This window comes from Macaca nemestrina, chromosome 12 (genome assembly GCF_043159975.1).
Source record: "Macaca nemestrina isolate mMacNem1 chromosome 12, mMacNem.hap1, whole genome shotgun sequence".
NCBI classification, from domain to species: Eukaryota; Metazoa; Chordata; class Mammalia; order Primates; family Cercopithecidae; genus Macaca; species Macaca nemestrina.
The window spans coordinates 92,835,619-92,853,525 of NC_092136.1; the positions used below are offsets into that span (position 1 = coordinate 92,835,619).

The 17,907-nt window shown below is 42.7% G+C and overlaps 1 protein-coding gene across 8 annotated transcripts in view; it reads left to right on the forward strand.

Annotated features, from left to right (window-relative positions):
- The window catches only part of LOC105484363 (FAT atypical cadherin 3), a 695,427-nt gene extending 680,214 nt beyond the window's left edge, over positions 1–15,213 (forward strand). For 6 of the 8 annotated variants that reach the window (XM_011745893.3, XM_011745895.3, XM_071075444.1 and 3 more), the window contains 5 exons: positions 1,623–2,278; positions 5,689–5,802; positions 7,898–7,957; positions 8,578–8,613; positions 9,212–15,213. In XM_011745893.3, the coding sequence (XP_011744195.2) occupies positions 1,623–2,278; positions 5,689–5,802; positions 7,898–7,957; positions 8,578–8,613; positions 9,212–9,834 (1,489 nt within the window). In that variant the 3' untranslated portion in view covers positions 9,835–15,213. The remainder of the gene's footprint in view (positions 1–1,622; positions 2,279–5,688; positions 5,803–7,897; positions 7,958–8,577; positions 8,614–9,211) is intronic. The other 2 variants (XM_071075445.1, XM_071075446.1) reach the window with 1 other exon arrangement.
- The last annotated feature ends 2,694 nt before the right edge of the window (positions 15,214–17,907 follow it).

The window sequence follows — 17,907 nt, forward strand, 5'->3', positions numbered from 1 at the left end:
TCCCTGTATCTTCAAAATTGTGTATGATTACTATGTAGTCTATAACTAGGAGAAAAGAAAGTCATCTAGGTCACCTAATGTTTCTATTATAATTCTGAGGCAGACACACTACCCATTTCCGCAGAATCCATTAACTGGACTCTACTACCTATTGTTTTTTGATCATTCTGAGAAACTGAAACTTACCTTCCTTTTGCAAACCTTTATTTCCCTAAGAAATAAATAAATTAAATGTTTGCCAAAAGGAAAGAGACCATTTTAAATTCCTAGTAAAATGCCACTTTCAGCCATCCTTGATCGTTTTAGAAGTATATATATGTAATCTCAGGCAAGTGATATTCTAATTACAGATCAGTCTTATGTATTCATTAGAGCAAATCTCCCGAGGACTTTACCAGGAAATACTTAGCTGACTTTGAATCGTTGGATGTAATTTAAAGTAATAAAGCGGCATTTATTTTTAAATACTCTGTGATTCTGACTAATTTCCGGCTGACCTCACCTCTATCTGTTCAAATTAGGGACATTTGGGTACATTTTAAAAGGTAGATTACCAAAAATATAATGAACATATCAGAACAATTGCTGAAATAGAGAAAAGTGAAAAAGAAGGTCTATGTTCTCAAATATTATTAAGCTAAGAAAGAATAAGACTGAAACACTTGCCTTATAATTATGCTCAAAGTGAGCCATGGATTGCTTTAAAGAGAATAAAATTGATTTAATTATTTTTCACTAGAATGCTTTAGTCATTTTTCCTAAAAATCTACGTGAGTATTAGCCTTTAACATAAGCACAGAATGTTGAAGACATGTAACATTCCACCCACCCACCCCCTGCATCCCCCAGCTTCCCAAAGGGACCAAAAATTACCGTAGCCATTAGAGGAAAATGTCAGAACCAAAGACTTTCCTCTGGGGGAAAACCTATAACCAATATATAGATTCACAGCTCTTTGTCTGCAATTCTACAATCCCAAAAGCTCTGCAAACTTAAAGGGTTTGGAGTATGTTAGTGGCAAACTAATTGGGTGGCAAAACCTGTTCAAAACTGTTCTGAGGCTCTTTCTACTCTTTATTTCTCTCATTTAGTGTGAATATCCATATGTTTCACTGCAGAAACACTGGTATTTTTGATTATGGGATACTACGGCCAGCACCAGTTTCTGTGAGGGGGAGGAGTATTTTACATAACGTGAAAGATATGTGCTGCATGTCCTTGCTAAAATTGCACAATTTTAAATTCTGAGATGCATCTCCTCCCGCGGATTTGGAGACCAGTACCTTTTCAATAGCATCTGTTATTCTTTCTCTTTCTCCTCCTCCCCTCTCCCACCTCAGTCTCTTCCTTTCCCCAACCCAGGTAGGAAAGGAAGACCTGGGAGAGATTGGGTTGGAAGGAACACCTTAACGCAAAGTGACGATTTGGGGACCACAGTGGCCATATAAATGCCTAAATTAGTTTCCCCTCCCCCCTCCCCACCAACCATCTTTGTCCTGCTTCATCTGTACCCTTTAGGTGCATCATTTTCTTTTAAAGATGTCTGTGTTTTCTCGAGCTCCAGTATCCCATCGTGTGTGCACAGGTCCTGACGGTGGGGAGGGGCTTCTGTGTCGCCGCAGGTGTGAGGAGGACATCAATGAGTGCGAACGAGAGGAGTGTGAGAACGGAGGCTCCTGCGTGAACGTGTTCGGCTCCTTCCTCTGCAACTGCACGCCGGGCTACGTGGGCCAGTACTGCGGGCTGCGCCCTGTGGTGGTGCCCAATATCCAGGCTGGCCACTCCTACGTGGGGAAGGAGGAACTCATCGGCATCGCCGTGGTCCTCTTCGTCATTTTCATCCTAGTGGTCCTCTTCATCGTCTTCCGCAAGAAGGTCTTCCGCAAGAACTACTCCCGCAACAACATCACGCTAGTGCAGGACCCGGCCACCGCCGCCCTGCTCAACAAGAGCAACGGCATCCCGTTCCGGAACCTGCGCGGCAGCGGGGACGGCCGTAATGTCTACCAGGAGGTGGGGCCCCCACAGGTCCCCGTGCGCCCCATGGCCTACACACCCTGCTTCCAGAGCGACTCCAGGAGCAACCTGGATAAGATCGTGGACGGGCTGGGAGGCGAGCACCAGGAGATGACCACGTTTCACCCCGAGTCGCCCCGCATCCTGACAGCCCGGCGGGGCGTGGTCGTGTGCAGCGTGGCCCCCAACCTCCCCGCCGTGTCACCCTGCCGCTCCGACTGCGACTCCATCCGGAAGAATGGCTGGGACGCGGGAACTGAGAGTGAGTAGGAAGTGGTAATGCTCACCCCTCTGTGCTTACAGGGAACCTGCAGGGGGCGTTGTGCGAGGACGCTAAGGGAAGGGAGAGAGACCTTGTGGGCAGAGCATTCGCTATGACGTGCTGGAGTGGAGTGTTCACACAGGCTCTGGAAAACTGTCCTGGTTCCGATTCCCATTTTCAGATGGGAGAAATGAAGCTCAGAGAGGGTAATAACATCATGATCCCAAGGTCAGGCAGCTGCTAGTTAGAGGAAATCAGTACCCCAACCCAAGTCTTCCAGGCTCCAAAACCCATCCTCTTCTCACAATAGCGGGCCACTGGTCAAAGTGCAAAAGAAAAAAAGAAAGTAGACTAGTTATTGTGTATAAATTATAATAGTGTGTGTTTCTGGGCCTATGTACAAAGTGCAAAAAGCCACGTCAGTGATGTCCAGAAGTGCACTCTGGAAGGTTGTAAGAAGAGAGTATTTCCGGTCTTAGAATGAAGACTTGAGAGAAGCAGAGGAGCACTTCAGTTGTACCGTGATGAGTTAAAGAGTCTGGAGAAAGGAGGATATTCCACCACAGGGGGGACCCATATGATCAGAAGAAAAGCAAGTCATTTCTTCTTGGCTGGAATGTAGAGATCATGAAACAAGAGGGGGATCCACAAGGCAGAAAGGTGGTCTGAGTCAGACGGTGGTGTTTGCCCCTTCACTTGGCCTCATACAGCAACATTCTAGGTACAGGGAAGAGCCACAGGTGCAAAAGTCCTGGGATGGGAAGAAGCTTGGTGTGTAGAAGAGCACAGAGGAGGTCGGTGCAGTTGGTGCTTGCATTTTAACAGCAACACTATTGCAGGTTTTTAACTAAGTGACTGTCATGATCTAATTTACATTTTTTAAAGCTGGCTCTGGCTGATCCTAGGAGAAGAAATTGAACAGGCTTTCTTCCCTCTTTGGGGGAAGAGAGCAACTTAGGTAGTCTCTGTGAACATCTATGTGAGAGATTGTTTTCCCTGCTGTTAGTATCCATCACAAGGAGACTAAAGGAATCTTTGCTGTAACCTATAACTTCATCAGGACAAATGGCTTTATATCCCAGTAGTAGCTGTGTCCTAGAAGGCTATGGAAGGCTATGGTTATAGTACTGTGGCATATGTTGAGGGAGAAGGAGGGAGCAGGAAGGTTTCAGATGGAACTAGAGACCATGGGCAGCCAGGGAGATAAAGGTTTTCTTCATGGAGGAAGGGAGTATTCCTACTGATATGAATAAGATTTCAGTAGGACACTTTGGAGATGGCCTCTCAGGAACAGGAAGAAGCTCAGTGTAGAGGACACATAAAGGGTTACCCGAGAGATGTCTGCCTCTGTTGTTCAGGTGAGAGGTCAAGGTTAGAAGTGAAAGTTTGAACGACATCTGCATGTAGGATGGTGGACTCTGTAGGAGGGTGAACTCACCAAGGGAACAAGAACAGAGAGGATGGTCAAACCAGGGCTCCAAAAGAACCCTGTAGATTACTACATGTGGGCTTTGGGCAGAAGGGGAGGAGCCAGGCAAGGAGACAAACACTTTCCAACAAAGAAAGAAAAGGGAAAAGGAAATGGCCCCTGTCCAGAAGCCAAGAGAATGTCAGTAAGGTCATCAGTATTGACTACTGTGAAACTTAAACGATCACAGTGCCCCCATGTTGGTACCATTACCAGGCCATCATTCCATGGAGGAAAAAACTCCATTCAATGGGTGAAATACTCACCTGAGGGCACCTAACTAGCAAAAGGAGAAGTCAGGATTAAAACCTGTGCTCTTACCAGCACTGTTCTTGGGAGCTTTGGTAGGAAGGAAGGAGAGCGGTATTAGAGGAAGAGGATTTCTTGGTGATAGCAGAGGGCCAAGGATGAATTCTTTCTATTCTAGTGCTGCCCCAACATGCTATCTGCTGATTCCGTCTTTCTGTAGACACATATATTTTAAGTAGTTGCTCTTGAATTTCAGTCATAAATATATTCACTCTCAAATTATCTGTTGAGTTAGACTTTACTATAATCTTGCCAATCCAATAGCTAATAGGTTCTTTTTTATTTAGCAATAAGAAAGGGGGGAGTTGAATAAATGAAGGAGTGGAGAAAGGAGTTTTATGCTCAGCACTTCATTCACCAGAGTGGATTATTTGTCATTTCCTTCCTTGTGTTCAGGGTTAAGCTTGTGCACACCTTGTACTTTTTTGAAGCTCATCCTCATATTTTCTGCAATGTGGCTGTTAGGAGGTGAATGTCTCCCTGGCATATCTCTCCACTTATATCGGTTGTTTAGCCAACTCCTGTGGCCTCAGCCTCTGACAGCAGATGCAGAGCCACCATGCCTGTTCCTGACATCGCCCTTTTTGGAAGAAACGTGATTTCTGTGGCCACAGAGAGGAACAAATGTTCCCTTAATCACAAGTCTGCATCTCTTTGTACCATTGCATTACATGATGATTTGCAGCTCTTCCTGGTGATCACTGCCCTCCTCCCTTCCTGATGTGACAGCTTTATTTCCAGAATTCACTTCAGGCCAAAACTCACATTTCCCCTCAAAGTCTTGTTGGGTTGTATTGAATACATTTCCTTCTTTGTTAAGCAAGGCAGAGTTAGCTGGTGAGACAGTTTCTGGGCTACTAATTCATTTTGCATTTGACAACCTCAAGATGCAGGCTGTTTTTATTGCTTCCTTTAGTCCATCAAATAAGAAAGTAGCCCTGGTGTGGGGGTGTGGGGATGTGCGCGTGCGTGCGCGCGCACACGCACGCACGTGCATCTGTGTGTTTCTGGCTGTCTTTGTACAGTAAAGAAGGAGGACATATATGGATAAGGGCATATCCGCACCACTGCCAGCCCTCCTACCTGACACAGGGTGTAGAACGTGGTCACTCCCAAAAATGATACAACACTGCCCTCTAGAAGGCAAAGCTGAAAACTCCACTCACTGTCCAGAGATGGAAGTTAGGATAAATGTAAAGGCATTCTCGCCTATAAAATATTTATACCCCTATTTTAAAAGTAATCTCATTTAACCTGGTGTTGACACCTCATCAGTTCATGTAAATGATGTAAATTAACTCTGAATGGCAAAGAGCAATGCAGCCACTTCATCCTCCTTTTACTCTTCACTCAGTTGCTTCACTTTGAGGAAGGAACAGCTACTTTTGGCTGTCAGCTGTTTGGAAGCTCATTTATTATAGGCTAAGGGTTTCAAATCCATAATGTAAATCACTTGATTGACAGACCTTTGCCCCCAATGGCACAATCAATTTTCTATTGTGGAGCTCAATTATTTTCTCTAAGCAAATGAAAGAGCCTCAAGAAGTGAACTAGCTGGGAGGGTGATGGGCAGGAGGAAATAGGCACAAGGTAACCAGTGTAATTTCTGCTTTCTCTTTGGCTGTCCACGAAGACAAAGCAGTTGATGACCCGGGAGAAGTGACCTGCTTTGCAGGTAGTAATAAAGGCAGCAACTCTGAAGTTCAATCCCTCAGCTCCTTCCAGTCAGATTCTGGTGACGACAATGGTAAGAAGTCATCAGATTTGTTCGGAGTGGGTGGGTTCTGCTTCCTGTTCTGAAAGACCGTGGTTGGGAGGAGGGTGGTGTGACTGGCTTTGTTTCTCAACCTGTTCATGGGCTTTTGAGCATGTTCACCAGGTTCCTGGTTTACTGCATTGTTGGATGTCATTGCCAAAGGAGCCCCCGTTGAGCTGTCACTGTGGGCAGGCCCAGAGATCTGTATCAGGGGTTGATGAAGTTACCCTGGGCCTCCAGTAGTGAGTCCTCTTTGATTTGGTTCGTGGTGGAACTACTTCATCCCAAATGATATTCTCTAGCAGACAGAGTAATTTATTTCTTTTTTTATTTTACCAATGATCTCTTCCCTCTTCACTGTATATCCAACATCCCCATCATTAGAAATTAGTTCAGAGACAAAAACCTTCTAATAGAACCAGTGGAATCTTCATTCAGTTGAATCCCCCTTATAATCATTTGGGTTATGGGCTTTTGGAGAATTTATTAAAAACTATGAGGCAGCTCCTTAGAAAAATGCACATACACCCAAAATGTTGCATGCAATTTCTCATGGTTCACAGACTTTGTTGACACTCCAAAGCTGCTACCTCTACCTCTCGTGAACTTATGGTTATGGAGAGGGTGCTAATGCTGGACTGGGTTTTCTGAGCTGAGGAACCAGCTTCGGAGGATGGGTTGTTCTCCCCAGGGCAGGGGAGGGAAGCAGGAACAGTCATAAAACAGTGAGTGTTTTCAATGCGCTGGGTAAACCAAGAATAATTTCAAACAGTCATCCACAGAGACAAGCAGCCTTACCTTAGGTCATTTTCCCATTTGTCAGCAACTAGCAACAAATGGATACTTATTAATTTATGTAATCATTCAATCTATAAATCCTTGCTGAATTTTTTCCATGTGCTGAGTCCTTTACCCAGAGTACAAAATGAAAAATGCATAGCCCTTGCCTCCAAGGCAAATACAGAAACAGGTGAGCTCCAAGACCATAGAAGCAATCATGGAAGTAAAAGAGCCTATTTTCATCACAACTTTCAAATGCTGGCACTTCTGAGAAGTGCAGATGCCTTCAGTGTATCTGTCTGCTGGGACAACAAATCGTGTAACAGTGGATTTTTTCTGACCATTATCGGAAGGTCAAAGACACACCCCCAGATCTGTATGCCTTCATGTATCCTCTTTTCCTCCTCCCTCGCCAGAAGAAAAGCTGTGGCTAGTTTGCACTTTATATAGAAGCACCTAAGAACGTAGACAGTCCAGACTCCAGGCAGCAGATCCAACAATGATGTCTGGTTAACTGTTCTCTTGGACTCTGCTGTGTGCACCCTGAGGATCACACTCTTGACTTTTTATGCTTAACATTCCAAGTTGGTCCCAAAAGAGGCAGGTGGTGTTAGGAACTTTCATCAAACTGGTTTTAAGCCTGATCACCTCTCCACAAGCTGTTGTACTGAGCATTAAGGCAACCCTTATAGACCACAGATATCTCCTTCTCTATTCTAACTATTCGAGAGGCCAAATGCTGACTTCTGTCCACACCTTACTGGTGGAAGCTAGGCCTTGGGTCGTTCTGGGCCGTCAGTGGCATTATGTGACCGTGAAGCCATCAGCCCTGCAAAGGTTATCCTCTATCACTGGCATTTGGTTCAGAGCAGCATGACTGACCAACAAATAATTATTCCCGGGAATAGTGAGGTCTTCCTCTGAAAGCCTTTGGGAGTTGCTAATGAGAAATTAGCATGAGCTTGATGAGCCGCTGCCTTCCTAAATTGATTTTGCTAAGTCATGAGGGGTGAGTTTATGACCCAGCAATCATGACCGATCCTGCCTTTCAGGAGGACTGGCCTTGGATTTGCTGCCATTTCTCTTCCATTCCACAAATCCCGGGACCCTCTAGATAAAGGTGTCCACTGATACACTCCCTAACAGATTGTGGGGAGGCTTTGGGTGTTTGCATGCTGCACTTTCATTGTTGTTGTTGTTGTTGTTGTTGTTGTTGTTGTTAAAATAAGTTAAGGCGTGTTTAAAATACACAACTAACCTGAAGCTGTCCTTCCCCTCCCTCCGATCTTCTTTTCCTGACCACAAGCCTCCATAGTGACTGTCATTCAGCTTGTCAACAATGTAGTTGACACTATAGAGAATGAAGGTATTTACTTTTTTTCTTCCATAGCATTTCTTGAAATTTTGCTTCTATGTTACTTTGGACTAGGAGTGATTTTAATGGATTGGCCACAGAGTGGGCAGTGAACAGCTGGTTTCCGATGAGATGTGGGGTATTTCTCTATGGATCTGTTTTACAATTTTGAAAAAAAAAAAAAAAAAACCTAGTTCATAATTTATTTTAAAAAAAATATGGGGTACTCTCTTTATAAAATCCCTTTCAGGAGAAGAGCACCCAATTAGTTGCAATCCAGATTAATACTAAATTTACCTTTATATTCAACATGTGTTCATTGAGCTCCTACTATGAGCTGGGAATCCTTAAGAAATCATTCAGAGCTGCAATATTACGGATACTTATTTCAACCAGGTAACTTTTATTAGCAACTTAATAAAATCAGGGCCTGGCATAAATGTGATTTATCTGTTTTGTTTTGCTTTGTTTTTTTCCTAAGTAACAATGGGAAGAAATAAAAAAGGCTAAACTTATTCATAGCCCATAGGCCTTTAGGAGCATGTTTTTTAAAGTCATTTCAAATGTTCTGTTTTATCCCTCTTCATGTGGTTTGGATTGTCAGTTTTACTTTTCACTTTGTATTTAAACAGTGTCTGTCATGGACCAAGGACAGAACTACAACCGAGGTGACTGTGCCGCAAACTTAGCATAACTTTTATTTGTGTGTTTTGAATTGCTGAGTTCATTCTTACCCTGTTCCTGTCCCTCTGCCCTGATCTGAATTTTGCATGTCTCAGGTGTCTCGTGCGCTCAGTATTGGAGGTGAAAGCTCCAACAGCATTCCCCTCCTAGCCTCATCCTCTGTGCGTGTGTTTCACCCATTTGCCTGCACACCTTCCTGCCTCCTGTGGTCCACAGCACAGCTGATGGACCTCTCTGCAAGCACGTTGCCAGTCTCGCTCTGCAATAGCATGTGACTAGGAAGAGGGAATGGGGACAGTGCTCGGGGGTCCTGGAACTGTCTCCTTGGCGTGCCCTCGCTCTTCATCTCACGGCATGGCTGAGTGTGAGGCTCTGCAGCAACCGGGCCTCAACCTGTCAGAGTTGCCATCGCCTTGTTCTCCGCAGGCCAAAGCATGGCTGGCCCCATAGACCCTTGTAAGAAGCTTCTTAGGGTCTCTTGGATGCTAAAAATTGCATGTCAGGTCCCTCCCTTGCTCCTTTCCCAGCCATGCGCCAACTCCAGTCTAGAGGAAATTAACTGTCATGGTTTTTCTCTTGCAGCCTATCACTGGGACACCTCTGACTGGATGCCAGGGGCCCGCCTGTCGGACATAGAGGAAGTGCCCAACTATGAGAACCAGGATGGAGGGTCTGCACACCAGGGGAGCACACGGGAGCTGGAGAGTGATTACTACCTTGGTGGTTATGACATTGACAGTGAATACCCACCCCCTCATGAAGAGGAGTTCTTGAGTCAGGACCAGCTGCCTCCCCCTCTCCCGGAGGACTTCCCGGACCAATATGAGGCCCTGCCACCCTCCCAGCCTGTCTCCCTGGCCAGCACACTGAGCCCGGACTGCAGGAGAAGGCCCCAGTTCCATCCTAGCCAGTACCTCCCTCCTCACCCATTCCCCAATGAAACGGATTTGGTGGGCCCGCCTGCCAGCTGTGAATTTAGTACTTTTACTGTGAGCATGAACCAGGGCACAGAGCCCACAGGCCCAGCAGACAGCGTGTCTCTGTCCTTGCACAATTCCAGAGGCACCTCATCCTCAGATGTGTCAGCCAACTGCGGCTTTGACAATTCCGAAGTAGCCATGAGTGACTACGAGAGCGTAGGAGAGCTCAGCCTCGCCAGCCTTCACATTCCCTTTGTGGAGACTCAGCACCAGACTCAAGTGTAGACACCACATCTTGGGTAGTTCACCCTGTTTGTTACAGAAAAGTGGAAGCTGATTGGCTGGGCTTGTGTCCCAGTGGAGCATTGTCTGTGGAAAGAGAAGGGAATATGGTATTTTTCCACTAGAAACTTCTTCACAAGTCATACTGTCCCAACAAGCAAGCTTGATTCCAGTTGGGTGAAAATGAAAGGCTCAGAAATTGTTTTGGAGAAGTGTCTGGTAATCCTTGATGGAGGTACCTCTGTTCACGGCTAAAAATGCAAAGAGGGAAAAATTATTTCACCCACTAAGTTATACAGCCAGTCTTGTATGGCTTTGTGCAGTGTTGTACCCTGGAAAGTGTTACAGCGTCAGTCCTTGCAGTATTAAAAACTGGCAACAATCAAAGAGGCATTGTTGCATGTAATTTTGAGCCAATGAAATGAAAATAGTAGTAATGATTGTTGGAAAAGTTAGTCTCTTAGGCGAAAGAAAAGAGAAACAAATATTAAACAAACCACAAAATGGGCTGAAGCCTTTTAAATCAACTCTATTTTTTTGATAAGCTGCCCAATTTTCAGCTATAAAATTAGGTTTGAATAACATGTTTAGTATGCTCAGTTGTTTCTGTTTGCTTGTGTTAAGCATCCAATCTAATATAGTTGGGTTTTATGATCTTCAAGAAAGGTATCAATGAAGAGCAACGTGAGGCTTTTGGGTTCCATTTGGTGGGTGGGGGAGGAAGTTGGAATTGTTTGAACATTAGAAAGAATGTGATTATCTGGTTGGTTTTGTGTTTTCTGGTAAATATTCCAGTCGGTAAATCTAACATTGCTACAGAAGTTGGCTTTGTTCATATAGGTTCTCTACAATGAGATATTTTTAGAAGTTTAAGCAAAACTCACAAATTCAGGGAGAAAAAAAAAAGAAAAAACGATACCTTCAAAGTTTGCAGCCTAGATAATCACAATTCTTGATAATGCAGAGGAAAGGTGTCTGTTACTCGAAATCAGTAGCGTCACCATTATAAATACAATTATGTTAAGAAAAGAAGAAAGTAGACTAGTTATTGTGTATAAATTATAATAGTGTGTGTCTGTCTGGGCCTATGTACAAATATGTGCTTGCACTCAGTAAGGCTGCTCTTGAGGAAAGCTAATGTGAAGGTTTTGGGAAATGGACCATGTTGAAAATTCTGTCAGCGAGCATGGCATACCTTTCAATTTCTCTGATCTCTATGGTGTTAGAGAAACATCAAATGCCATATTTTACCCTGGTTCAGTTAACTTTATTTTGGTACTGCCAATAAAGCAAAATTGTGCTTTTTTTTTTTTTTTTTTTTTCCTCGAGACAGACTCTTGCTCTGTCACCTAGGCTGGACTGCAATGGTGCAATCTCGGCTCCTGGGTTCAAACGATTCTCCTGCCTCAGCCTCCCAAGTAGCTGGGATTACAGGTGTGTGCCACCACACCCAGCTAATTTTTTGTAGTTTTAGTAGAGATGGGGTTTCACCATGTTGGCCAGGCTGATCTCGAACTCCTGACCTTGTGATCTGCCTGCCGTGGCCTCCCAAAGTGCTGGGATTACAGGCATGAGCCACCGTACTCAGCCCAAAACTGTGCTTTTTAAAAACAGCATTTTCTTATAATTTTCCAGAACTAACCTCTGTTTTTAAAATGTGTAATGTTTGATTACACTGTGGGATTCCCTTCTCATCTGTGGGCTTTGGCCATGATTTCCAAAATTAACAGGAGAATCATTCCACTGGAAATATAAAAATCCAGTCCTCAAAACTTAAAGTTGATAAGTTGAATGACTTTCCTCTTTTGCTTCAATCAGATTATGGCTACCTGTGCAGTGGCCATGGTAAATATATGCATATTTGCACTATCTGCTTAATGAGCAAATCTGTGTCCACAGTTTCTGATGACATATGGCATTGGTGTGTAACTTGTACTGTCCCGAGTCTGTGCATTATTCACTCAGACATATTTTTAGTTATTTCAATTGCATTTAATCCACTTACTTCTTTTTTATGAGTCAGTGTTTCTGAAAGTTTATGCAAAAAAAAAAAAATCCTTTTTCATTCCCAAACTTTCTAAGTAAGTGGATACACTTCACAGGTTTTTCAGCCTTTCTCTTCCTGTCTCTTGGTCAGACCTACTCATGGAGGCATTATCCACACTGTGGTCTTGAAATAAATGAATTTCACTACGGCTGCTTTCGATAATAAAGTCTTTGGTATTTTTCTTATGTAAGAAGCACATTTGCAAGAGTCATGGAAAAAAATGTCAAACTAATGGCCTAGAATAGAGTCACTGCTACACTTTTAAGTAATGCAATGACATAAAAACCATCAAAGTAAAACCAACAATTCATTTCTTGCCCCCAGGAAATATTAGAATGAGATTAATGCCGATGAGTCACTACTGCTTACACAGCATCTCTTCAAGGGAGAATGCCTGACTGACACAGTAATGAAAGAATAAATAGATCTTAATGCAGTCATGAAGCCACCGAAGAAAATTGTGCCCACCCTTTGCTGTCACCTATGTAAAATATCTCTTTCTTTGGGATATTGTCCCCTGATTTTCTGCAGAATAGCTCAGCAGCTAAATATATACCAGGCAAGCATGTATTATGTTTTGATTCATTATCTTTAAACACATGCTATCTCTTCACTTTTTGGAAAGTTAGATTTCCCTGTAGATTACAAAATGCTTTGCAATCAGGCCAAGATGCTACTAGGTGGGGATGACCACTGATTCAAAACAGCTGGAAGAGTCCTATTTGCTAGTCCAAACTCCTTATTTTATCAAAGAGGAGAAATACCGAGAGAGGGGAAGGGACTTCCCAAGCTCACAGAGGAAGTTAATTAGCTTAACAAGGACTAGAACCCATCCATCTGGCCAATATTCTTTTTACGTAATATTGTTCACCCCTACACTGCCTTGAGCATGGGAGCCACCTGGTTCCGATGGACCCTCTGACTTCCACCATTCTTTCTTTGGAATATGCTATAAAAGGAAATTCATGGAGAATATTTTTCTGGAAGCCAGTTGATCTTATGTTTCCTTGCAGCCCCTCTAGGCAGAGGGGTTATAGAATTCACACACATTTCTGTAGACATTCATCAAAATGCTGCTTTTGCCAAATGAATGTTTGTATAATAGGGATGAAATGATAATTACAGAGTTCAGCTCAGACCAGTCATCAGTTGTAGTGAAACTTTGATTATACTATTACCTACTGGTTGCATTTTTGGTTTTGGTTTTGCATTTTTTTCTTCCCACCAACACTGGCTACTCTTTGTCCTACCCCCTCCACCATGATGAACCATGTGGAAAATATTTAAATCAATTGGTGTCCTTCTCATTTTTCTAACATGTATGTGCCACCTCCTGGAAGCCATTTCCCATAATCTGTTGTAGGCACTTTACTAGTATTGCACACATTCTGGTTAGGTTGAGAATAGCTAGACTCTTGGTGCTCGTCATATAGTAAGCAAGAACTTGAGGGTAGTAAAAGGTGAATAAAGTGCATGCTTCATTTATTCCCTTTCCTCTATGAATATTTTGCTGCTGCGTTCTAGTCTATGCCGGCTTTCCATGTACCCTTGACCTGCCTATTCATGAAATGCCATGTAAAAGACTTAGTAACATGAGTAGGTGGTCCATGCTTTGAGGTTCATCCAATTAGAGAATCAATGTGAAAACCTGGAAAGGGGAACTAGTTTGTAGGATGTGCCTGGAACTTTCCTTGGAAATTACTAGCACATTCTGGAAAAAAAAGCAAGTAGAACATATCTACCATCAGTCCTCTCCTACTTACTTCCCACCCCACCCTACCCACACTGATGCTATGTTTGCATCATCAAAGTCAGGGGAATTGAGAAAAGAGATTATCAAAATAAATTATTAAAGATCCAGAAAACAGTTTTATGTGAAGTAATTCAGGAAGATCTAGTGTTCATTTTGCATGGATTGTCCAGGTAATTGTCTGACTCTTCACTCCGCTGCCTTCCCAGTGCACAGGTATTGCTAAAGTGGTTAGGCTTTAATGTTTTATGATTTTAGTTTCAAACCATGGGAAATGGAGATTTGAAGAGGCATTTATTCCGTGTCATCATTTTGTGTGCTCTGTGAGAAGGTGGTTATGTGTTTTTGCTGGTTTGTGTCCCACAGTGTTCAACTGCACATTATTCTGATGAAAATCCACAATGTCTTTGAGCTTCTGGTTGTGTAATGCTGGAGTTTAAAGTCACCATTTGTGGGTCTGGCATCAGTTAATATTTAGCCAGCTGGCTAAGAGATAGGAAAAGAATATGGTATTTCTTTCCTTATGTAATAATGAAAAGCAATAATTAAAGTAGGTAATAATACACAAAGGCCATAATTAGTCTCTTCTAGTGTTTAGAATGCACTTGAGAATTGTAGAGTCATTTGGAGCGTGTTTGGACTGATTAGTATGTACTGTAGTACACTTCTGGCAAACAAATACCTGAATTGCTACTATTTAACAATCTTATGAGCCCACACTACTGCATTTCGGGAGTGGCAAATGTGTTTGAAAATGGAAGCAGTTCTTTTTAAGCACTGTATCAGAGAGATTGTCTTGTACATTTGCCTGTTGCAAACAGGCTGGTTTGTAAAAGATGTATGTTTTGGTGTTTAAAATGTTTATAAAATTGTATATAAATGGTTTCAATTTTCCAGGCTTTTGTAGATACTATATTTGATGCCTATCAGGATGCTTTAATTTGGGGGGTCGAATATAATTGTAAGTCATCCACGCTGTTGGTCTGCAAACTTTTGAGGTAACTACACGCACACAAAAAAGGATTTTAGATTTGAATATAATGTTTTTTACTCATTTCAAAATGTACTGTAACCTTTCTTTGGTTCTTACTGTTTTCATTTAACTTTCTCTGTTTTCAAGAAAAATGTTTTTATTGACATTTGTAAAAAATGAATGTGTTTTGCCCAGTTATTAAGTGTTTTATTTTTATGCAATTTCAGAGTCCCAGTGAGGTATGTCATTCCTTCATACACATGCACATCCACCTCAACTTGCACACACATCACACACCAAACCTTATGCAAAGGGGAAAGCTAACACTTAGAGTGGATTTTGTCCCTTAAGAAAATGGATTGTTCCTGCATATATTGCTGGTGGCAGTATTCAGTCTTGTGTTCTTTTTCTAAAAAAAAAAAAAAAAAAAAAAAGGAAAAGAAAAAAGATAAAAAAGAAAAGAAAAAACAAAACAAAAGCAAACAAAAAAAAGACAGCCAAAAAAAAAAAGAAACAACAACAACAACAAAACCACAACAGTGTACAGGTTTGTAACTGCCAAAATTTGATGGTTAAAACAAGTTTTCAAGTAAAAAGAAAAAAATGAAACTAGCAATTGTGTTGACTCTTTTTAAGTGTTTCCTTTTCTTTATCTTTAACTTTAATTCATTGCTCACATGGTATTTAGGAGGGCATATTCCACAGGGCATGGGAGAAAGACGTGGTACAGAGCAAAGCTCTTTAGCCCTAGTCTACCCCTGAAAGAGAGAGGTCTCTAGTCTGAAAGGGATGTTTTAGTTTTGTTGTGTTAGTGTGGCTTCCCTGACCCCCCGAGGCTTTTTACCTCCAGAAAAACTTCCATCTGTCCTGGTACACATGTTGAAATCTTATGTAACTTCTTTTTTTTTTTTTTTTTTTTTTTTTTGAGATGGAGTCTCACTCTGTCGCCCAGGCTGGAGTGCAGTGGCTGGATCTCAGCTCACTGCAAGCTCTGCCTCCCAGGTTTATGCCATTCTCCTGCCTCAGCCTCCCGAGTAGCTGGGACTACAGGCGCCCGCCACCTCGCCCGGCTAGTTTTTTTGTTTTGCTTTGTTTTTGTTTTTTGTATTTTTTAGTAGAGACGGGGTTTCACTGTGTTAGCCAGGATGGTCTCGATCTCCTGACCTCATGATCCGCCCGTCTCGACCTCCCAAAGTGCTGGGATTACAGGCTTGAGCCACCGTGCCCGGCCATCTTATGTAACTTCTTACTGAGCACACACCTTGTGAGATTTTTTCCCTGGTGAGAAAATTGAAAAGAGTGCTGGAGGCTTGAACAAATAAAGATAATCAAGTCCTACATCTGTGGAAATCTAAGCACATCCCCACCTCTTCTAGATGACAGCTCCATCACTCCTCTCCCTCAAAAAAAAAAAAAAAAGTTTTTTCCCAAAAGTTTGGGGCACAGTTGGCACTTGAGCTTTCCTCCAAAAAGCTCCAGAAAATGTTCCCTATGGAGTGAAGTCTGTTAAAATATACATAGAAGAGGTTAGAGACAGGGAGTAGGGCTCAAATTGATACAGCTGACCTTGAACAAGGCAGGTTTGAACTGCACAGATACACTTAAATGCAGATTTTCTTCTGCCTCTGCCACCCCTGAGACAGCAAGACCGTCCGCTCCTTTTCCTCCTCCTCTTCAGTCTACACAATGTGAAGACAATGATGATGAAGACGTTTATAGTGATCAAATTCCACTGAATGAATAGTAAATATGTTTTCTCTTCCTTATAATCTTCTTAATAACATTTTCTTTTCTCTGGCTCGTTTCATTGTAAGAATACGGAAAATCATACATGTAACATACAAAATATGTGTTAATCGACTGTTTATGGTACAGGTCAGGCTTCTAGTCAACAGTGGGCTATTAGTAGTTAAGTTTTGGAGTCAAAAGTTATGCATGGGTTTTTACTATGAGTGGGTTGGCGCCCGTAACCCCCATGGTGTGCAAGGGTTAATTGTAATTTACAGAAGAAGTGACATCACAAGGAGTTAGCCTGGGACCAGGAAGAACTCCAGAAAGGGAGGAATGCCCTCTGCCTTGCCTCTGCGGTCTGTGCACAAGCAAGGAAAGACCTCTCCGTGGACCCCGCTGGCCACCACAGTGTGTCCCTGCCTGTGCCAGCAGCAGAGCTCCACCTGCCCCACCCAACCAGCATCCTAGAACTGGGGAATGGCCCCTAGCTACATATTCACCTACTCTTTGCTTGAAATCTATGTTGATTTCCAGAGCTGATCTTTGGCAGTACTCACTGCACTGCAGTCCTCTAGATGCTTGTCTGTTCCCTCAGGTAAATGTTTCACAAACATCTGAAAGAGGTAGAGCACCAATTTGTTGCCTCTGCCAATTTCCATTGTATAAATACTCTGATCATGGCTGATTTCAGGCTACCAAAGTAATAGGAACTAGCTTACAAAATTCCTGAGAGTCTAACAGTCAGCTCTCACAAGCCAGTGTGAGCGAACTCCAGCACACCCAGGCTCCCCTATACACTAGTAACCCTTTGAGATGGAGTCATGTCTTTTCTTTGTATCCCAGATTCCCAGTACCTATGTGGCCTTGGTTAAATGTTTTTAATTGAAAAACTAATCAATGATGTCTCCGGATAAATTTCCTTGTCCTCTTAAAACCTACCTAATTTTAGTAAATTTGGCAAATTCAGTGAGAAAGATTTAGAGGGGCAAGTGTTGAAAATGCTGGAAGTCTCCTGCCTTTGAACCTCACACCACAGTGATGTGTTCATAAATTAAGCATCAGGAAAATATTGATGTCTATGTCTTTCATGTGGCCACCCTTAGCAGAAAGAGAATTATCATAAATCTCCATCCATGCCTCAGAAATGATAGAGCAATTCAGAGGTGTCAATTAAGAAATAACATTGATTGGCTGGGTGCAGTGGCTCACGCCTGTAATCCCAATACTTTGGGAGGCCAAGGCAGGAGGATCACTTGAGACCAGGAGTTAGAGCAACCTGAGCAACACAGCAAGACCCCATGTCTGCAAAAACTTAAAAAAAAAAAAATCAGCCAGGTATGGTGGCATATGCTTGTAGTCCTAGCTATTCAGAAGGCTGAGGTGGGAGGACTGCTTGAGCCCAGGAATTCAAGGCTGCAGTTAGCCATGTTCATGCCATTGCATTCTAGCCTGGTTGACAGAGTGAGACCCTGTCTCAAAAAAAAAAAAAAAAAAAAAAAAAAATTAAATTGCATTGATCTCTTATGGGGAGAGGAAAAGAAAAAAGCATTGTGTATCTATCTTCATTCTCTGTTG